The 23,000-nt window shown below is 53.8% G+C and overlaps 1 protein-coding gene across 4 annotated transcripts in view; it reads right to left on the reverse strand.

The window, feature by feature from the left end:
* Nucleotides 1-14,888: 14,888 nt before the first annotated feature.
* Nucleotides 14,889-23,000, reverse strand: part of DUSP22 (dual specificity phosphatase 22) — a 50,291-nt gene continuing 42,179 nt past the window's right edge. For 2 of the 4 annotated variants that reach the window (XM_015460023.3, XM_002697612.6), the window contains exons 5-7: nucleotides 22,714-22,788; nucleotides 20,320-20,491; nucleotides 18,693-20,031 (exon numbers count right to left, since the gene is read on the reverse strand). In XM_015460023.3, the coding sequence (XP_015315509.1) occupies nucleotides 19,849-20,031; nucleotides 20,320-20,491; nucleotides 22,714-22,788 (430 nt within the window). In that variant the 3' untranslated portion in view covers nucleotides 18,693-19,848. Of the gene's footprint in view, nucleotides 17,609-18,692; nucleotides 20,032-20,319; nucleotides 20,492-22,713; nucleotides 22,789-23,000 lie in introns of those variants that run through there. The other 2 variants (XM_005223918.5, XR_003032279.2) reach the window with 2 other exon arrangements.

Consider the following 23,000-nt stretch of genomic DNA (forward strand, 5'->3'; position numbering starts at 1 on the left):
CTGGCCCCCGATTCACTTTGGGAGGTGAGAGCACAGAAAGCAGAGTTTACACCCCGAGTCTCCCCCTGGCCCCCCATTACTCCCTGCCCATCCAGGAGCACCACTTCACGGCTCAGACTCCATGAGGCACATGTGGGAGTCTGGAAAGCTGCCTGAGCACCCCGCCCCCTAGACTAGACGGAGCTCCGAGGCTTAGCTCCACCCGAAGGTTTATCACCTGGTCCTGTTAGTCTTTGACAGGAAGGTGACTTCTGTCCAAATTCCTTCTCTCTCCCAGTGAGCCTGTGTCAGCACCCGCCACTGCACAGCTCCCTTCTAGGGGCCAGAGCACCGCAGGCCAGCTGTGTGTTCTTAGCAGATCTCCAGATGGGTATGCCAGAACTTCTGTCTGTTTTAACGCAAAGTCTAAACAAAGGCTTCCCTGGTGGCTCAGACGGTAAAGTGTTTGCCTGGAATGTGGGAGACCTGGGTTCCATCCTTGGGTCAGGAAGATCCCCTGGAGAAGGAAATGACAGCCCACTCCAGTACTCTGACCTGGAAAATTCCATGGATGGAGGAGCCTGGTGGGCTACAGTCCATGGGGTCACAAAGAGTCGGACATGACTGAGCGACTTCACTTTAAACAAATGAGCCGACGCCTCGCTTAGCCAAGAGAGTGATAGTGGCCCCTCCTAGAGGTGACCAGCATGGGCACTGCAGAGCCCTGTGTGTGGATTTGAGCAGACAGGCCCCCAAAGAACCATTAGCAAGAAACTGTGACTGAAGGCGGCAGGAATGAAGAGCAAGCGGATAGAAGTGGCAGAGCCTCCTCACTCTAAACACAAGCCTTGTGTCCGCCGCCTTTCCAGGTGAGGAACGTGCAGTGCTAACCTTACAGGAAGTCAGTGCCCACGGGTGAGGTGCCCAGAACGGCCGTTTGAAGCGTGGGTGCCCACAGGTAAGCTGCCCAGAACGGCCGTTTGAAGGGTCGGTGCCCAAGGGTGAGCTGCCCAGACGGCTGTTTGAAGCATCGGTGCCACAGGCATTCGCGTCTGCAGCCCTGGCCCCCAAGGTGAAGGTGTTAGGAGGCTGGGACTTGGGAGTTCGAGTGATCGGTCCTGAGGATGGAGCCTCAGGAATGGGATTAGCATCCCCACAGATCACTTTCACTTTTCACTTTCACTTTCCACTTTCATGCATTGGAGAAGGAAATGGCAACCCACTCCAGTATTCTTGTCTGGAGAATCCCAGGGACAGGGGAGCCTGGTGGGCTGCCATCTATGGGGTCGCACAGAGTCGGACACAACTGAAGGGACTTAGCAGCAGCAGCAGCAGAGGGGACCAGGCAGCTGCCTCGGCCTTTCCGCCGCAAGAGGACACAAGCGAGGACGGAGATCTGTGAACCGGGAAGGGGCCTCCCCAGATGCCACATCTGCTGACGCCTTGACCCTGGACTTCTGCCTCTAGAACCGGGAGATATAAATGCTTGTCATCATCTGGTCTGTTTCTGTTGGGTACAGATTTTAAAGGCCAGATCTCCTTTAGTACTGCTTCTCTTTTGGGAATTTGTATTTAGAGAAAACTCCATTCTAATCTCCACTACTTACCAGCTGTGTGGCCCTGTTAAAATCACTCGACCTCTCTGAGCCTGGGTCCTCAACTGTAACACAGACACAAAATAACTACCTGAGGGTGATGCCTGTGTCTCCACAGTGCTTATGGTCATTCTGAGGAATGTGTGTGCACCTGTGCTGTGCCCACGCGTACTGTGTGCGCGCACACGCGTGTGTCATGTGTCATGTGTCTGTACACGTGCCCGTGTGCATACATGTGTGCACCTGTGCCGTGCCCATGCGTACTGTGTGCGCACGCACGTGTGTGTCATGTGTCATGTGTCATGTGTCTGTACATGTGCCCGTGTGCACACATGTGTGCACACATGTGTGCACCTGTGCCGTGACCACGTGTACTGTGCACACGCACATGTGTGTGTCGTGTGTGTCATGTGGCCACACACGCGCCCGTGTGCATACATGTGTGCACAGCAGCACGTGTATGTTTGCATCTGCCCTCAGTTTACCTCCACCACGTAGTTCTGACGTGAAGGCAGGAGGAGCTGATGAGACCCAGGGGCAATACGGGAGGTCAGAAAGCAGGCGAGCTTCCAGGAGACCCCACCCAGCCTGCCCCGCGCCCTGCCTCGCCTGCGGGGACACAGGAGTGGTCTGAGGTCTGAGCGAGAAGCCACCCAGCGTGGCGGGAGCACACTGCTTATTTGCCAGATACCCAGAGGTGCCCCTGCTGGGGCGGCTTTTCCAGTCGCAGCACTTGGGTCCCCTCTTGCGTTACTAAGCTCCAGAGAACCTTGTTTCTTACTCATCACCACACGAAGCTCAAAGGGACCCAGAGACAGTCCCATCTCTTGGCACCTCAACTGCTTGAGAGGGAAAGTCCAGCAAGGACCCTAGTCTCAGGGAAAACAAAGTATTTCCATTCTGGTTGATTTCCTTTTCTCAAGAGAGGTGTTAGGCTGGGTGATAAGAAAGTCTTCAGTTTTGTTTTTTGGATCTGTCTAACTCCTTGTAAACTTTATTCATTAATGTTAAGAATAACATTGAGATTCAAAGGTCTGGAGATGAAATGGAAAAGTATAACCAGAGTAGATAACGCTGTTATGCCACAGAAATTATGGTGCAATGTTTCCCTAAGTAAACTTAATGTCCTTTATTAAATTCCTTTATTATAAGCCCTCAACGATTCTTGAAGCTCCTAGAATTTAAGCTATACAAGCCACACCATTTGCCCCTTTTCTGTCAATAAATTTTCAGAACCAAGTTCTACTGAGACCTCAACCAGGAAACGAGAACTGTGTACTCCTCTTCCTCCTCTTTCTCCCTGGTGGACAATGCAGCCTGTCGAATAATATTTTTGGAGATTGCAAAATTTTCCCAAATGGTAAAAAAGAGTATCAGTTTTACAAATGAGTTTGTGTTTTAAACATACATGTAAATTAGACAAACAGAACGTCAGTGATACGTGGTACGCAGGCGATGCTTGGCTTTGAACGTGTGCCTCGAGGGTGAGAGGATGCTTCCTGAGGCTCAGCTCAGGGAGTCTCAGCTTCAGCACCGCTGGCATGTTGGCACAGGTCACGTTCGCTGTTGGGCTTGTTTATCAGCATCGCCAGCCTCTCCACCAGATGCTGGGAGCAGCCTGCCTCCACACGTGACAGCACTGTGCCCCCAGACATCCCAGTGGAGAACTATCGGTGAATCCTTAACTCTGGTAAAAAGCAAAACAAAACTAAACTAAAACAAAGGCTGTTTAATAAAAAGGGAAGAAACAGCAGCACATGCTACACCATGTATGACTCTCAAAACTTTATGCCAGGAAGGACACCAGACCCAGAGGTCACACACTGCATGGGCCTGTTTATGTGGCACATTCTGCAAGGCAGTTCACAGGGAACGCCAGTGCACAGGTGGGCAGCGGGGTGGGTGGGGGCTGCGGGCTGGTGGGAACGGCGCATCTGCTTTAGGTGACGGCTGCACAGCCAGGTTGGGTTCTCAGCCTCACTGAGATGAACGCTCCAGACAAGCGACGTCTGCAGTATGTAAATCTGACCTCAATAAAGCTGTTTTTAAAAAATGGAAAAAAACACAAAACAATAGGAGGGTAAACGCACCGCAGAAGGATGGCAGCCCCGTCCCAGGGACTTCCCTGGGCTCTGGGCCGTGGTCCCCCCAAACCGAGGCCAGTCCCCAGCATGCCGCTGACCACAGTGACCGTTAGAGCGAGCAAGATGTTTTTGCCGGTCAAACAGCTGCACCGTCTGTTAGCACCTGATGCAACTCAACGGGCTGTGTAGTCAGTGCTTATGTGCGTCTTCTATGGAAAACAACGTGCACGCATGGCCACCCATGTCCAACCTGGCCACGAAGAAGACAGGCGGCCAGCGGGGTCTGCCCTGGAGGACCTTGTGCATTCTTCACGGGGTGGGGGGGCATTCGTGATGGAGCATGCCCACTGTGACATGAGATGCAAAGGGGAAAAAGGCCTGAAACCCCCCAGAATCCCCCATGGCAGACTCAAAGCTCTGCCACAGTGAAAAAAAAAGAAAAAAGAAGCCTATCTCCTTTGCTATGTGTTAAACAACAGCTACTGTTGCTATTCAAACAATTCTGGGGCCTCTTCTTGGGGAACAGAAATACTCTCCCTTACCTGGAATCCTGGTTATTCCCAGGGGTTTGGAGCCTTCCTGGTGAAGTTATAATTGCCTACCATAAATACCCAATACATATTCAACCCTCCATGAGGCAGCACTTGACATTTCTAGAATCTTCAGCTCTAATGGACCTGTGAAATGTGAACAGCGGGTTAGAGATGGAGGCTGTTGGGTAAATTATCCCAACACTTCATTGTGGCCAAGTGTTGGATAAAGGTGCTGATACTGAATTCATCCCCCACCTCCTTTCGCTGGAAGCTGTGGGGACTTTGTGGAAGAGAAGAGATGATTTCATTTTCAATTTAAATTTAACAATTTAAATTTCCCCCAAGGCCTCTCACGCAAAAAGACAACTTTCTGTTTTAATGATTCTACATCTGATATGTTACAAGACAGTGAAATTCTGAGAAGTCCTGTCCCTACTTGAAGGCCAGCAAACTGAGGACATGGGAACTCACACCAGCCCCGATGGAAGGCGCTAGGAGGAGGTTCACCCAACAACGCCTGCCAACGTCTCAGGAAAAGCAACTGAATGAATGATCAATAATTCTGATTAGGCCTAACCTCCAAAGTGAGCTGAGGGCAGGAAGGATGCTGACCTACCGATTAAACCCCACTGCTTTCCTAGAAAGTGTCATGTAGAGTGTTCTCTTTGACTTGCGGATCAGCCACAACAACGGATGGTGAAAGACAGAGGCTGCCTCACGCGTGTCCTGTGAAATACACACAGCGTCACAGGGGGCTTTGCCGAGTAGGGTCCGGGCAACGAACACGCAAAAACAAGCACGTTCTAACGCTGGGGGAGAAGGCGACGTTGCCAGAGCAGACCCAGAGTTGGGGCTTCCTTGCCTACTTCTTTTGGACAGATACATAAAGATAAGCTTCAGGAGTAATTTTGAAAGTTCTCTTTCCAAATGTTGACAGTTGTCGAGTGCCATGACCAGAGTGAGCAGCATGGTCCTCACCGCCCAAGTGATGCAAGCTAGGTGACTCGCTTTCTACGCTTCAAGTTATAAACTTACAGAAACCAAAGCGGGAGGCAGGGTTACTGGTTCAACAACTCAGCTAGGTTTATTCTAGTGAAGAGAATCAGAGATGTAGTCACCACCATACTTAACCCTTGTCACCACCATACTTAACCCTTGTCCATGAAAATAGTTGCCATTGCCGCTTCAGATAGGTTGTTGTAACTACTTTTCAACTGCCCCATGGTTTCCTTTCCTACTCAAATTTTCTCTTGAAAAAGTCAGTTCTTTTCCATGGACCTGAGATCTATTTTTTTTAAGTTTTAGGGTAAAAGAATTTTGGATAAGAGGAGACCAAGTCTCTGGTCTTAAAGGTATGTTGAGGTATGTCTGATGCCTCGGTGGAGACTGAGGAGCCGCCACTGGTCTAGAGTTGCGCTGGAGAATGTGTGACTCACGCTGACCTGTCCAGCACGATAGCAGCACACTGCACTCCTCCTGGGCAGCCCCCAGGACCGCGGGCCCCGCTCCTGGTCCGTCCCTCTGCTAGACCAACTCCCCCTCCCTGTCTTTCTGGCTCCCAGGCCGCCTGCCCGCTGCCGCTCCCCTCTAGCTTACTGTCTGCACCTCTGCCTCAGTTCTTCCCGCAGTGCCCCCAGCAGACCCCTCTCTACCTGCTGCCCTTCTACCCACTGGCTTCTCTGGGCCTCGTCAGTGACACAACCAGCTCCAGTCTACAAGCCTCAAGACAGTTTCAGAGCCACATTCCTCCAGGAATGACACTTTCCTATGTGAGTGGATCATGTGGAGACCAGGTAACTGCAGCCTGCGATTCTGCGATTCAATTCTGCTTTATTAAGTCATAAATCAATCCGCTGGGACCTGGCTGTGTCACATGGCAACACTGCTTCAACCTTTGTGCCCAAATTATTTTGGCGGTCATCTTTGTTTTGCTCACACGGAGAGCCCGTTGGTTCTGACGTGCTGTAGAGCAAAGAGCACTGGACTAGGAGTCGGACCTGAGTTCCAGGTTGCCTGAACGCCGGTGCTGGCCACTACGCAGCTCTGCTGGGAAGACGAATAGGTGAGCCTGCAGGTGCTCTCTGCATGGGAGCATTTTGCGAAGCAAAATGAATTGACCAAGCCAAAGTACTTTTCTGAATGCCATTGTAGATGCCTTTTATGGGCGGGGTGGGGGGTGGATAAATTTTCATAATCTCAGGAAGAACCTGTTGAGAGACAACCTAGAGTGTAGACTTTTCCCTGAGAAACCTGGAGAAAAGGGGTGCCACCATAAAGCAGGCACGTCTGCACGCAGTGACGCAGCAGAGCACCTGGCGCCGAGCCTGGGGCACGCTCAGCATTCCCGCCGCTGACACTGTCCGCGTCTTTTCCAGAGAGGTGTGCAGTGCCCGGACCAGCCGTGCTTCTCCGGAGAGAAGAAACGTGGCTTTAAGCAACCGTTTCAGCTCGTTCCATGAACTTTGTCCAGAGCTAGTTTCACAGCAAACAATCAGCATCACCCTTTTCTGAGAAATGAATATAAATTGTGAGAAAGGCAATGAATGAAGAAATCCAGGAAACAGAACAGGGCTATCAGATAGCAAGTGCATGGATCAGAGTGAAAGGGGACAAGACGAAGGTCAGTGACATTGTAAGAAATACGTAGCTGTGTGTAAAAATCCCAGCCACAAGAACGCGTCTGCAGTCGGAGAAGTGGAGCTGGGCTTTGGCTGCAGAAGGAATCCCAGAGGAGACCCTAGCACAGGCCTTTCTGTGCACAGAGCAGCCTGTGCCCTCGGCAGACCCGTGGGCTTGGCTGGGCGGGGGCCTGGCCCAGGGCTGCGGGCACACTGGGGCCACTAGTGGTTTTGACTGATTGACTTACAGAGAAGATATAAACGTGAAACATGTCAGCAGAATTATACTTTTAGCTTGAGAAGCAAAATAAAACAAGACTCAGGTGCTAGTGGTGTTGCTGCTGCTGCTGCTGCTGCTGCTGCTAAGTCGCTTCAGCCGTGTCTGACTCTGTGCGACCCCATAGACGGCAGCCCACCAGGCTCCCCCGTCCCTGGGATTCTCCAGGCAAGAACACTGGAGTGGGTTGCCATTTCCTTCTCCAATGCATGAAGGTGAAAAGTGAAAGTGAAGTCGCTCAGTCGTGTCTGACTCTTAGCGACCCCATGGACTGCAGCCCACCAGGCTCCACCGTCCATGGGATTTTCCAGGCAAGAGTACTGGAGTGGGTTGCCATTGCCTTTTTGTGAGGCCTTGATAAGAAGAAAGAGGCTAAAATTCAATTCTCAAAACATTTGACTTTTACGTATTTATTTCTTAAAGAAAGGGCTCAGAAATGAACGATGTGGGCACACGGCGGGCTTGGTGCTCCGGGTGGGCTGAACTGGGTCCTGCTCAGATTCCCGCAGTTCCCACGGTGCTAGCTGCATGCAAACAAGGCCCTGAGCACAGTTCTGGGACTGGGCGAGTGGGCAGGAGCAGGGGGTCCTGTCCTCCGATGATGGCTCAGCCCACACTCCAGGAGCAGGGCAAAGGACAGACTGTCCCCTGGGGTCTGGGGACAAGGGGGGCAGGAGCTGGGGCCTGGGGGCTTGCTGACCCGAGGGGCACCCAAGGAGGGGTTCGGGGTGGGGAGGGGGTGGACTCAAGCTCCTACTATGGGCCAGGCCCCACCCCCAAGGAGCTGAGGGTCCCCTGGCCTAGGCTGTACCCACTTCCTTAGAAACGCACCGGTAAGGGACAAGGATTTACCAAACAGCACAGAGATCTCTACTCAGTATCTTGTAATAACCTATAACGGAAAATAAATTTTTAAAAGCATCAATATATAAAATTGAGTCACTCTGCTGTATACTTGAAACCAACACAATATTGTAAATCAACTAAACTTCAATTAAAAAAAGAAGAAATGCATTTGATAATTTCTGACCAAGAGGAAAGGCATGCTTTTAAAATTTTTTTAAAGATATTTATTTTTATTTCTGGATCACCAGGGAAGTCCCAGGAAAGGCATGCTTTATGGCTGGTATTCATCAAAGCCTCATAAACACTTAAATTAGGTTCCAACAGCAAACAGAAGGGCTTTGTGATTTTTGCAGTAGAGGAGATAGGAAGTTGTATGTATGTAGAATGATTATATATCTGAGTCTCTGAAATGCACTGGGAGAGGTGGCAATTTGAAGATGCACTGATAGCAGAGAGGGGGTCCTTCAGCCTCTGTTCACCTCTTGTGAAATGTGCTTTTGTACATGAGCCTCTTGTGAAACGAACGTTTTTGTACCTGAGTCTCTTGTGAAATGTGTGTTTTTGTACTTGAGTCTCTTGTGAAATGAACGTTTTTGTACTTGAGCCTCTTGTGAAATGAACGTTTCTGTACCTGAGCCTCTTGTGAAATGTAGGTTTTTGCACTTGAGCCTCTTGTGAGATGCACGTTTTTGTACTTGAGCCTCTTGTGAAATGAACGTTTTTGTACTTGAGCCTCTTGTGAAATGAACATTTTTGTACTTGAGCCTCTTGTGAAATGAACGTTTCTGTACCTGAGCCTCTTGTGAAACGTAGGTTTTTGCACTTGATCCTCTTGTGAGATGCACGTTTTTGTACTTGAGCCTCTTGTGAAATGAACGTTTTTGTACTTGAGCCTCTTGTGAAATGAACGTTTCTGTACCTGAGCCTCTTGTGAAACGTAGGTTTTTGCACTTGATCCTCTTGTGAGATGCACGTTTTTGTACTTGAGCCTCTTGTGAAATGAACGTTTTTGTACTTGAGCCTCTTGTGAAATGAACGTTTCTGTACCTGAGCCTCTTGTGAAACGTAGGTTTTTGCACTTGAGCCTCTTGTGAGATGCACGTTTTTGTACTTGAGCCTCTTGTGAAATGAACGTTTTTGTACTTGAGCCTCTTGTGAAATGAACGTTTCTGTACCTGAGCCTCTTGTGAAACGTAGGTTTTTGCACTTGATCCTCTTGTGAGATGCACGTTTTTGTACTTGAGCCTCTTGTGAAATGAACGTTTTTGTACTTGAGCCTCTTGTGAAATGAACGTTTCTGTACCTGAGCCTCTTGTGAAACGTAGGTTTTTGCACTTGAGCCTCTTGTGAGATGCACGTTTTTGTACTTGAGCCTCTTGTGAAATGAACGTTTTTGTACTTGAGCCTCTTGTGAAATGAACATTTTTGTACTTGAGCCTCTTGTGAAATGAACGTTTCTGTACCTGAGCCTCTTGTGAAACGTAGGTTTTTGCACTTGAGCCTCTTGTGAAATGCACGTTTTTGTACCCGAGTCTCTGAGTGGAAGGGACACCACAGGAGAACGCTGCTCAGGAAACAGAGAGCTTTCTCTCCAGGGCCCTCAGAGAGCAACAGTGCACTGCAACTGTCTTTGAAGAAAGGGCCAGAAAAAACAGACATGGGAGAAGTCAGAGACTGTTCAGTCTTTTCACTGGAGCCTCTACAGAGAGTGAAATGGAAGCACGTTGGCCACACCCCAGTTATTAGGAAATATGAAAAAGACAGATCAGAATGGGACTGGCCCCCTCCCCCCACCACCACAGGCCCCAGTAACCCTGACAGTCTCGGCCTAGGATCCCAACACAGCACAGACGACCAGGAGTCTCCACGTGATAGCCAGTAACGGTCACGAAATGAAACAAAAAAGAATACGGGACAGGAGAGAAACACGTGCTGTAAAAAACTTCTTATTGAATTTTATATTTATCGTCATACCAATAAGTAAACGGGAACAAAATTAAAATAAACGTCACAGTAAAAAGGATAGAAAAAGCCATGGACTAATACTTTCAATTGCAATAAAAATGTATTTTGAAAAATGGGAAAATGCGTATATATATCTCTGTGTTGGTCTGTCACATTAATGAGTAATCATAATTTGTTTTAAAGTCTTAACTTTGGCAAATTTGTAGGTGATTGTGTCAAAGCTAAATTTCTCTTCATGTCAGGTTTTCAGCCTGTCTTTACGCATCGTTGATCACAGACCACTCGTTCTTTAATTTTGAAATTTTTCTTTCATGTTAAGTAACAAATAGGAAAAGTGTTAAAAGGATAAGATTGGGAGAGATTCATAGAAATCCCATTTGATGTCAAATTCCATTAATAGCAAGTCCACACTTCTCTCCTGGAGGCTCAAACAGTAAAGAATCCACCTGCAATGTGGGAGACCTGGGTTCGATTCCTGGGTTGGGAAGACCCCCTGGAGGAGGACATGGCAACCCACTCTAGTGCTCTTGCCTGGAGAACCTGTGGGCAGCGGAGCCTGGTGGGCTACAGTCCAAACGGTCACAAATAGTCGGCCATGACCGAGCACAGCAGCTACTGTGCTTCTTTGGGAGCAATTCTGGTGGCTTTCAAATGCCCCCCAGTCCCAATGTTGTTTAGGTAGGTAACTGTGCAGCGGGGCTGCCCTTGATTACTTCAAATCTACTCTGCATGTTAGAGACCAAACTGTCCCCATGGGGCTCACATCCCAAGTCTTTCTGAATGAGAAGTGTTAGTGGCTCAGTTGTGTCTGACTCTTTGCAACCCCATGGACTGTAGCCCACCAGGCTCCCCTGTCCATGGGATTCTCCAGGCAAGAACACTGGAGTGGGTTGCCATGCCCTCCTCCAGGGGACCTTCCCAACCCAGGAATTGAACGCAGGTCTCCCACATTGCAGGTGGATTCTTTAGTGTCTGAGCCACTAGGGGAGCCTTTTTCTGAATTCACTGAAAAAGAAAAGGACAAGACGAAGGCAGCGTATTCTCTCTGCGCGTGCTGGCTGTTAGGTGGAAGTTCTCCATGTTCACGTCCATGTAGAAGACATTGTTAATTAAAGGATATGTACTTAAAACAACCATGTCTGAGGTTGCCATTATATTATTAAAACTACAGCACACACAGTGGTTACTGAGACTTAGATCAACCACAGAAATTTGGGAGGAGGAGTATTTTAGCACCTGTATGGTTTAGGATTGCTGGCTCCCGGTGGTAACGAAAGACAGATGAACTGTGGTTGTTCATTACTACGAGGCACGTGTCATCACTGCTCTGTAGCCAGTGTGTCTCCCCCTCTATCGGGAGTGGCGGGGTTGTGGGCGGGGCCCAAGGACCCTGGACCCAAGTCCCGGTACTGGGGGAGGGGCGGGCACTCAGGTCACCAGGGGCACCCAGTGACCACACGGCCCGGAAGCCCCAGGACTGGAGCCTGGAGTTTGGGTGAGGAGTCCCGGAAGCCCTGACGGGGACTCACTTTGTGCAGAAGTTCCTCCTAGGGTCATACCTCAGCACCAGGTGACGCCAGGGTGCCCCACACTCTCTCCTGGGCGTCCCCCACCCGAACCTCTGCGGCCCAACAGCCCTCTGTCTGCAGGGGCTGCCCCGCCAGTCACCTCTGGCACCTGACACTTTCTGCTCTGGGGAAGCCAAACCAGCACTGCCCACCACCAGGTCAAGGTTCCAGGAACCTACCTGCGCACGCCACCTTTCCTGGTAGATTGGTCTTTGGGAAGGGGCTGTGGGCGTCCCATGGGACACCCACCCCCACAACAGCTCTTGTCCCCGCCTCCAGCCCACCCTGCTCGTGAGTCACAGCCTCCACACGTCTGCCTCCAGGTCGCCCAGCTGTGCCCGAGCCCCTGTCCCCCCACCCCCGCCCTGCATGCTCTTCATTGCCCCCTCCCTCGGCTTCCATCCACAGCCAGCATACCCTGCACTGGGGGCCCTCTTGGCCTGCACTTGTGCTTCTAAGCGTGTTTGTTCACAGAACATTCTGGAGTGATATGTCCCCAGATCAACCGAAAAGCCTCTGAAGGCAGGGCTGCCAAGCTGCGCTCCTCCCCTCCCCCAGGCAGTCCCAGGCACCTGTGCAGGTGGGCACCGGGGCCTGACCGAGGTCCTGCCCCACCTTCATGGGGCAGGGCATGGTTCCCAGCAGACGTCAGATGACTCCTGACCCCGCTGGCCTTCCCTCGGAGGGGGTCATTCGTCCAGGTGGGCCTCGGGAAAGTACAGGTTGGGGTCCCACCAGGAGGCACGGACGCTTCAGGGACAGTTTCTAAAGATGAGGGCGGTGAGTCACAGGCCGGTTCCCAGCACCACGCTGCTGGGGCAGAGCGTGCAGGCGACCAGGCTCCTCTCTCTGGGATCCACTTTCAGCACCAACTGCCCACACTTACACTTCTTGGAAGCTGGGTGCGCGTCCTCCGTCCTGTCACGGGGTCTCTGGCCCTCCCCTGTGGAGGGCCTGGCCGGGGGGACAGAGTCTGGCCCACAGCGAGCAGGATGCCCGCCAGGTGGCTGCACTTCGGGTTTGGGAGTCAGGACGGGATGCAGCCCTCTGTACTTCTGGTCTCACCAGGTGCTGGCCGCTCCCCACATGGCCTCCTAAGAGCGTGTCAGCAGGGATGCCTGCGCCTCCAGGGATGCTGGTGTTCAGAAGGGAGGCGACCCTGGAGCGGCTGGTCAGGCTGCAGGGCCCCAGGCTCACATGGCCACTTTCTGACCTGAGACTGGGCAACACTCAAGTTCCCTAGAATCTGGCCTCTTCATCCAAAAACTGGGGATAATAGTAAAATCCATGTGATGAGACTGCTGAGAGGGTGTGACTTCAGGAAAGCATCAGACACAAAGTGCTCAGTGACCGCTGACCATCCAGAGGCTGGCCATGCTGTCCTCCAGACAGGAGGCGGGGTGCACAAGGGGGTCCCTAGGGCAGCAGGGCGCCAGCCAGCCCCACCCCAGCTCTCCAGGGGCGCTTCCTTCACGCCAGTCTCTCCACGGAGAGGCTCTCCACAGGAGGGAGCTGCCTCCTTGGGGCTTCCCCAGGTGTTCCAGAGACTCCAGGACCCCGCCGGCTGCTTGGTTTCCAGCCCATGCCGCACTCTCCCTACCCCGCACCACCGCCACCCTGACTACACATCTGCACCCGCAGCTCCGAGCTCCCGGCGGTGGACGTGGCAGGAGGGGACACTGTGCCGTGGGAACCAGGACGCCCCCTGTGCCCCCAACACGGAGCTGGCCTCAAGCCTTCCTGCCTGCCGGCCTGTCACAGCCGCTGCGTGCTGCACACACACCGGGGGAACGGAACATCCCACAGGAGGGGCCTCTCTGGACGCCCTTCTGAGGAAGCTGGGTGCCTGCGGCCTCTTGCCATGAAGGGCGCACCCTTTGCAAAGCAGAAGGTGGCATTTCTCTGGGGCACACGTGGAGGCCTCTTGATTCTTATGTTCTAAACACGCTGCCATCAGTGCCCTGGGGAAACCCAGAGTGACTGGCAGAGGACAGAGCAGGCCCGCTCGCCAGGGAGCATGGTTCCTCTTTGTGCCAGCCTGGCCGCGTCTGGGGGCGAGTGGACTCTGAGGGAAGCGCAGAGCTGTGTGCACAGAGCACCTGAGCTGGGCGCCTGCCTGGATTCAGCTCATCAACTGCCCCTGGCTTGACCCGCACTGTCTCCAGAACCATTCTGCCACCCCGGGAGGGGCTGCTCCCCCAGATTCAGCCCCCCGCCATGCCCGGGTCTCCTAAACAGGCCTGGTACGAAGGACGCTGTCAGGCTCCACCCACACACAGGCAACCTGGCTCCCTTGCCAGTTGATGCCGCCCCTCACATCCTCTCAAACTGAACCAGAGGCTTCAGGAAAGGGAACTGCAGACGGCTATCTCCTGGTAATCGACCTCACCTGGGGCCAAAATACCCCATACCTGCAGGTGTTCAGCCATCGACAGCGAGCCCAGCCCAGCCCTGTAGCCCTTGTCGAGGTGGGGGCCTCGGGGGCGGGAGAGAATGCTAACCCCGCTCCTGGCCGAATTGTCACAGGCCATCACTGCAGCTGGGAGGAAACAAGAGGGCAAACGTACCCCAGAAATGCAGCCGGCATCCCTGAATTCAAGCCCCTGACAGCCCAAGGAGACCCCAATATATCCTCAGAAGGGACAGTGAATGTTCTCAAGCCTCAGGGACAAGTCAGAGACCGCTGTTTTTTTTTCTCCCTTCCTCTGGGCCATAAAAAGGAAAGGGAAGAGGAACTTCCCTCCGAGGTCTCGGTGATTTCTTGTTAAGCACATCTATAAATACAGGCATGTTGAAAGCACATTCTTGATAAAATTATTAATAACTCAGTGTCAGCATGGGAGGGGTCACCTAACGTGGGATCACAGGATTTTGTGTCTTAGTGTTTCCCTGTTTTCAAGACTAGATGCTGGTGTGCAGGGCGTCAGGTCATCAACAGCTCTGATCTCCCTTGATGCCCAAGCCACCTGTGCTCGACACGCCCCTTGGCTTTGCACACGTGACTCCCCTGAAGGCTGAGGAATCCTCTAAACTTTAACAAGACACAGCAGTGCCCAGACACTGGGATTCACGGTCTGTCTCTAAGCAGCAGCAACAGGAGCACAAGTTGGAGTGGGGGTCCCTGCTGGGACAGACCTGGGGAGCCAGCACGCCATAAATAATAAAGCCCTGCAGGAACCATCGCCAGGGAGAAGCCTGATTAACAAAGGTTAACAAATGCACCCTAAGAGAGCCAGTGTGGGCAGAGGAGCACACACCGGGGTGGCTGCCGGGGGCCAAATAGAGACCTCCGTGGCTGCAGGCTGCGCAGATGCTCCTGGGCGCTACAGCAACAGCATCTGTCAGGACCACCACCCCCGCCCCCAGACCCCAGTCCCACGTCAGGAGGGCAGGGTGATGCCTCAGGACCAGTTCACAAGATGCTTCACTCTTTTTCTCAGCTTTATTGAGATATATTTGACTCAGAGCATTGTGTCCATTAAGGCTCCCAAAAATCCGGTAATGAAAGACAGCCTGGTTAGGGGATAAAATTAGTCTCTATTAACCTAGTATTTTCTCTTTCACAATAAATTAATAAATTGGATATCTAAATTGGATGTTAATCATCACAAGTCTAGTTCCTGGGAGTCAGTTCCGAGTTCATGGACAGACTTGAGCACCTCGTCTGCAAAGCTGGGTCCCAGCAGGGCCAGCCCTGTTCAGTCTGCCTTCAACGTGGTAGAGCCCACTGCGGAAGAGGCCGACCCAGAGAGCAAGCCCTTGGGGGCCCAACCCTGGAGCAGCTGCCCATCCCCAGCCTCCCTAAGCCCCCTTGCTCCCTTGGGCCTGTTCATCTCCACCCACAGCCACGCCCCAGGCTATGACGATCACCTGGACGGCCACGATGGCAGCCCCCTGAGCAGCCCCCACCATGGCCTGTCCACCCTCCCCGACACCCATCACTGCTCGCCCAGAACACCTGGCGAGACCCCCGCCACGTCCACAGGATGGAGTCCACAGGATGGCATCCACATGCTTGCAATGCTCCATGTTGGGACCAGCCCAGCAGCTCCAGGGCTAGTTGAGCCAACCAGTCGCTGTACGGCAGCACCAAGCGGACGGACAGCCCGGGCCTGCGTCTGCAGCTCTGTCTGCCCCCCTCACTGCAGCGCGTGCCACGCTTGCCCCGGTCACACAGCGGCTGTGCCTTCTCTCCTGTACATGTGCTGGCCCTGCCAGACTCCCCTCCCCGCATGCAGCAACCCCCGCACCTGGGCTTCTGCATCCGTCTCTGGGACACCTTCCCAGGACATGACCCTCACCCCTCACCGGAAGGGCCTGTTTCCTCCCCAAACGTAGCACCATGAGCACCCACGCTAGTGCTTATGGCCGATTTCCCAACTGTCAACACCACCAACTAGCATTTCTGAGACTCAGGGCGGGTCTGTGCGTCCTGCCTGGGTCCCAGAGCGCCTACTGAGATGAACAAGCATTTCTCAAGCGAACCAGCAAGTGACTGAACAAAGAGAAGCAGTGCAGGTCTCCTCCACCATCGGCCACAATTCCGAGACCAGGCTGGACAGACCTGCGTTTGGAGGACATCACAGAAAAGAGAGCCTGAGGAAGCTGCCAGGGCCACGACCCACTCCGCCTCGAGGCAGGTGGGTCACTGTCCCCCGTCCATGTAAACTAAACACCTGTCTGGGCTTCAACGGAGAAGGGCTTCTACCTCTAACATTTAAGTGTGGTCAACACCATCCCAATGGAAACGTCCATGAGATTTTGATGAGGACAGGAATTGCCTGCCAGCCACCATGCCCCAAACCACCCCCGAGAGGCTGGGGGAGCAGGTAGGAAGCTGTGCTCAGACAGAATGAACATGGCGCTGCCAGCTCCCCTGGGCCTGGGCCAGCCTCACAAGCCCCTGAGACCAAGGGTCAGGGCACCGCCCCCTCCTCTCTCTCACCCTTACACTGAGTCGGGACCAGAAGACCAGGCTCAGGCAAAGCGCACTAACATCTGTAGTTTCTGGTGAGTTCCTTGGCCTCTCTGAGCCTTGTGTGAATGAAATATCTGCTCTGTGGTTTACAAGCTTCACGGGGCAGTGTGACCTGCAGAGCACCAGTCACCGGGCGGCTGCCGTTGGTGCCATGAGCAGCGGGGCCCCAACAGGAGCCTTCCTGCTGCCGTTTGCTCATGCCCTGTGCTCAGCCTGGGTCTTCCGAGGCTCTGCCCCTGCACTTACCCACAGGTGGACCCTCAGGCCTCGGGGCCCAGCACCTACACACGGACTACTTGTGCATCCCCCAAGCAGGCCTGTTGAATCAGGATTGGCGTTTTAACACCATCACTCCACACCTGTCAGGCCTGCGCCAGCACAGGGTGCTCTCCGAGACCGTGGCAGGAGCGTGCTGGCGTTGGACACTGAGGGCACGGGCCAAGCCTCCCTCAGCCAATGAGCCCTTGACTCCCTGCATTTAGCCAAACCTTTCCTTTAAGCAAAAATCACATTTCCATCCCCCTTCACCCAATCCCTGCGCCCCCCACCCCCCGCTAGTTAGATGAGAAAACACTGGGAAACCATCTTAAACTGCTGTCCACACCAGTTAACATTTTTGGCTTTAAGCTGAGCTTGGAATGAGAAGTCCCTGGGGAGCCTGGCGCACCCCCGTCTCCGATGTCTCTCTGCTCGCTGGGCACCCACTGTCTCAGGGAAGGGAGTTCTCATCTCCTGTTGTCAGTACATCTCCTTCTGGAGGAGGGCAGTGGCCTTAAAATACAGCAGGGCAGCCCCCGAACCCGCCTCGTGGTGCCCGTGGCAGGAGCATGTGGGCTCCATACCTGGGCTGAGGATGGGGAGGTGCACGGGGCCACACAGCCCGGGAGACAGTCCCGAGGAGCAGGGTGCACCCGGCAGGGCCCTGAGACAGCCTGGGGGCAGCACAGCTTTCAGCAAAGAAGGAATTAGGCCAAAATCGTTCTCTTGTCAAAGAGAGTGCGTAGCTCCCAACGTGCAGCAACACAAGTGCACATTCACACACACGTCTGGACACTTAAACTGAACTCTGGTTGCTTCTCTTCCGGCAGCACCTGAACTCTGGTCATGTTTCAGGAGCATTATGGTCTTCTGAGAAAGGGCCAGAGCTTCAGAATGCCTGGGGCGGCTGTGGAGAGAGAACGTCACAGGTGACAAGCATTGAAACAGCATTCAAGTGCAAGAATGCATCTGGGCATTCACACCACGCAGGCACTGAATGTTCACGCTGATTCCTAAATACTCCTGTTCACGTATTCACATTCCTTTTTGGTTTAAGGAAAAAATTACTTTAGAGCAAACTCTCAGCTATTGGTGGGGAACTTGCAGCCAGGCTTCCCTTCCCTGCTGTCCAGCTGGGGTTTGCACACGCGTGGGGCCCCCGGGGCTCACTGGGCCCGTTCTCTGCACACAGGTAGGGCCCCAGGGGTTCATCTGGGCCTGCTCTCTGCAACATGTGGGACCCCAGGGCTTCATCTGGGCCCGCCCTCTGCACATGTGTGGGGCCCCAGGGCTTCATCTGGGCCTGATCTCTGCACACGTGTGGGGCCCCAGGGTCTTACTGGGCCTGCCCTCTGCACACGTGTGGGGCCCCAGGGCTTCATCTGGGCTCACCCTCTGCACACGTGTGGGGCCCCAGGGCTTCATCTGGGCCTGATCTCTGCATACATGTGGGGGCCCAGGTTCTCACTGGGCTTGCCCTCTGCACACACGTGGGGCCCTAGGGCTTCATCTGGACCTGCTGTCTGCACACGTGTGGGGCCCAGGACTTCATCTGGGCCTGATCTCTGCATATGTGTGGGGCCCCAGGTTCTCACTGGGCTTGCCCTCTGCACACGTGTGGGGCCCAGGGGTTCATCTGGGCCCACCCTTTGAAGGCAGGGAAAGCTGTTCTTACTCAGGGTTCCTTCCGTGGTGGGGTTCAGAGAAGGCTGTACAGGGAGAGGCCGAGCATGTTTTTTCGCACAGCTCTGAGTGCTTAGACCACGTGGGTCGACAAAAAAGGGCCACACCCAAGGCCACACTGTGGGCCTCGCCCAGCACAGCCAGCAGAGCCCGACGCCAGCGTCCCCACCACCAGGCGCTCCCAAAGCCTGAGTAAGAAGCTTCGAGCAGCCCGGAGATGCACTCCTCTCCCTCTGGCTTCCAAAGCAACTGTGACCACACACTTTCAGCGCAAAGCTGCAGAGACAACTGGAAAAATGAAAAACAGCTTTTCAGAAACCATTTAATGAGGTAGCTGAGATCATCTCACATCCACGGCAGACAGAGGTGCTTAATGAGTTCACAGGCATTTAAACATATTCGTAAACGCAAACTGTGACCGTGCCTGATAACTGCTCTTTCTTCCCAAATCCCAAAGGTGCATGCATGCCTTGCAAAGAGGCCCAGGGAGACAGCGGCAGCAGGCCGGGAGGGAGGAGCTGGACGGGAGCTGAGGGAGGGCATCCGGGGTGCTCCCCACCCAACACCAGTGCAGGCGGACAGAGCCAAGCAGGACTCCGAGAAGGGCAGGGCTGAGTAGGGCCGACACCCCAAAACCACACTCAGGAGGCTGCCCCCATGGCCACAGGGCAAGCCCAGGATGCTCTGGAGAAAAGCTTCTTCACAGTCACCTCCCAACGCGGCCCAGTGGGTCTCAGACGAGGAGAGGCCACGAGATCAGTCTGGGCACTGTGGCCTTCACGATGATACCCCAACACACACACACCCGTGTCACACACATCCATGCATACACACCTGTGTGCACACACACCCATGTCTCACACACACCACACCCGTGTCACACACATCCATGTACACACACCTGTGTCACACCCACACCTGTGTGCAAATGTGCCTGTCACACCAATAACACACCCATGTCTTACACACATATCCCACACCTGTGTACATACACACCTGTGTCACAGCCCACACCTGTCACACACACACACCCGTGTCACACACAACCATGTCACACTCATACCCCACCCCTGTGTACACACACACCTGTGTCACACACACACCCGTGTTACACACACACCTGTGTCACACACACACCCGTGTTACACACACACCTGTGTCACACACACCCGTGTTACACACACACACGTGTGTCACACACACACCACACCCATGTCACACACTCATACCCCACACCTGTGTACACACACACCTGTGTCACACACCACGCCCATGTCATACACACACCCGTGTCACACACACCCCGGCTCGCCCGTGGGCATAACAGTCAGCAGTGTCTGGCAGCACAGAAGCTGGGGGGCGGCTGGGGGGGTCTCGAGAGGAGCCTGGATCCACTGGACACCCCCTTCCAGTCCTCAGGCCAGGCAGCGACGAGAAGCCAGCGGAAGGTGTCCCTGGCGCCGGCTAAGTCTCTGGGGTGTAGCTGCCGTAGGCCAGGGGGGGCGGGGCCCGCAGGCCGGCCCAGCGCCGCGCACCTGGCGGGGGCTCCGCGCGCCCCTGCTCCTTGTATTTACCCAGGATGCTCCTGGCCTCCTCGGCGTCCCGCAGCGGGCTCTCGCCATACTCCTCTCTCAGCCACTGGCGGAACTGGGGAAGTGAGACAGCGGGGCGTCACACCCCCGCGCCCTCACCCTGCCCGCCCGGTGCCCTCACCCAGTCAGCTCTGACGCCGGCCAGTGGGCGCCGAGCGACACAATGACTTCTTCCAGGCTTTGGCCTGAGGATGTGAAAGCCAGCCTCGTCAAGATGACAGCACTTGACCCCCAGGCAGAGAGGCAGAAGCTCACCTGGGGCCTGCGGAAGGTGGACGGCTGCGAGGGGCTGGAGGGAGCCCGTGAGCCATCCGGCCTGGGGGTGAAGGTGGCGCGCAGTTACCTGGTGGACCTGGAGCTCCTCGAACTCCTGCAGCTGCCTCTGGAAGCCCAGGTTGGGGTTGGCACACGACCTGCCTGCACGCACGGTGTGCAGGGCGTCCTCCCAGCCAAAGTCGGTGACCGTCATGATGTAGGCGACCACCAGGGTCACGCTCCTGGAGACGCCCGCCAGGCTGCAGGTTGAGAGCCACATGGCAAGGGGCGGTCAGCAGACTCATGTAGGAAGCTGCCTGTCCTTGGTTATGAGTGGACAGCTAGCCAGTGCGTCCTCGGAAATCACTCAGAAGCATACCAGCTCTCTCTGCTTTACCACACTAGGGTCTTGGGCACTCCTCACCCACGCGGCCTCCGTCTCGGTTGGTTGTCTACTGGCTATGGCTCCAGACACTTGGTGCTATGATTCTTTTTCTCCTGACCTCCCCTTCAGATAGTCCCCATTCCCTGGACAGAAAAGTTGTGAAAGGACATCTGGGCACTTGAAGGGTCCAGGAGCCCAGGAATAGTCAGTTATGACCTCAGGCATTCAGACAGCTTCACACTTTTAAAGTCTGATTTTCTTAGGTACCTCTTCCCTGGTGGCTCAGACAGTAAAGAATCTGTCTGCAATGGAAGAGAACCAGGTTTGATCCCTGGGTTGGGAAGATCCCCTAGAGGAGGAAATGTAACCCACTCCAATATCCTTGCCTGGGAAATCCCATGGACAGAGAAGCCTCGTGGGCAACAGTTCATGAGATCGCAAAGAGTCAGACATGACTAACACTTTCTTAGGTACATAAGGGTAAAGTCTATCACTTAAAAAACTCATTAAATACAGATGCCCTTAGCCAACATTCTCTGATCTCCTCCACAGACCCAAGCAGAGTACCCGCGTGGCACACTCCACGTGCTCTGGGGGGTGGGGGTGGGGACGTTCTGCAGGTGATAATGGCCAGTTTTCTCCAGCAGGCTGAATAAGGCGACCAATTTTAAATGTGCATGCAAATTAAGGTGGTCACAGAGAGGTTGTGCTACGTCAGACTTGGAGTGCTCAGCAACGGTTTAAGATGGGGAAGTTCAGCAAATTTCTCATTTTTAGAAAAGCTTATCTTCAGATTGACACAACCAAATGAAACACGAATTCCTAGAACATCAGCCCTGCACTTATTCAAATATAAATAACAATAAAAACCACTCTCAAGTAGTGGTTCTTCCCTTGGGCTGTGTATCAGAAATACTGATAAATCTTTTAAAAAACTCACATCCTCTTGGGGCGCAGCTGGGGAGATGCTCACCCCCCGAAACAGCTCTGGCTGCACTGCAGAGCGCGCTGGAGCAAATGCAAGCGAGCTTCACAAACCCGCACTTCATGTTTATTACACATCCTGCTCTTTTTTAAAGTAAAATGGAAATCCAGTTTCAAGCGCATAAAACTGCAGAACAACACTGCTAAAACAGGCAGTCTACCCAGTGCCCCTGCCCGACTGGGGGTTCCAGGAGGCTCCCCTGGTCCACACGGCGGGCCCCTCAGCCCTCCGTGGGGCAGCAGCACCCCCAGGGTGGGCCGTGTGACTCCACAGAGCCTCCCCTGCAACGGCAGCTTCCTTGGGGGAACTCAGATGACTGAGATTCTCTCGTGAACCCAGACCGAACCTCACTCAGGAGCGAGGGGGCCTGTCCGATCCGTGCTCTAATGACAGCAGCTTCTGCCCCAGAACACCGGCCTCTGGGCCCCTGGATGTGTCACCATTATGAATAGCAGCTTATGTTTTCACTGTTAGCCATGTCTTCGGCATGAGCACTGGCAGTGATGCAATGAGGGCCCGCAGGCCCCTGAGTGCTTGGCTGTGCCAGGCTGGGGGCACTGTCCTTGGGGTCTGCACCCAGCAGCAGCCTTCGCCACAGAACGTGTACACAGGTGTATGTGTTTATACCACACACACGGTGTGTGAATGGAGGCAACAGCTGCATAGACCTGCTGAATTTTAAAAGTCTGTTCAGCTCTGCTTAGAGCCAAGTACAAGCTCCAAACACAGAAAAGCCCCAACCTGTAAATGGAGGAGAGATGCTTGTTCTGGTGTGACAGTAACGCAATGCTGAACACCCACATATGCAGCCAAAACCCTCCAGCAAGAAACAGTGCTTTGAATGGCTACTGAGCAGAGCCAAGTTCTGAAAGGATGTTGGGAGAGGATGGAAAAGGGGCTCCTTTTTTCCAGTAACCTTGACAGTCCCTGCAAAAACCTAACAAAATGCGAAAATGCTAAGTGACGAGGAAGGAACAACTGTTTGGCTCACTTTGCACAAAAGCCAACCATGGCTGACACGCAGCCGGGGTGAGGTGGGTGGGTGCTGGGCGTTCAGGGAGACCGTGAGCAGGGCAGAGCAGGCCCTCGCTGTCGGGCAGGGGCACACGTACCAGTGAACCAGGCAGCCCTCGCCCTGGAGACGGCACTCATGGATGAATTTAATACTTTCTTTGAAGTGTCGCGTCCTGTGGGGAGGAAAAAAAGAGAGAAGTGACATCTCTCTACTTTACTCAACGTATGAGGAAAAGAAAAACCCGCTGAGGTTTCTTGAAAAGGTCTTGAGTCCGCAGGTCCAGATCCCAGTCACTGTCCAGGGCTTTGAATCTGACCCACAGTGCTGAGGCTGGGAGGGGATGGCCCATCCACTGGGATTTTTGGAAGTTCTCTGCAAGGAACC

The sequence above is a fragment of the Bos taurus genome, chromosome 23 (genome assembly GCF_002263795.3).
Source record: "Bos taurus isolate L1 Dominette 01449 registration number 42190680 breed Hereford chromosome 23, ARS-UCD2.0, whole genome shotgun sequence".
NCBI classification, from domain to species: Eukaryota; Metazoa; Chordata; class Mammalia; order Artiodactyla; family Bovidae; genus Bos; species Bos taurus.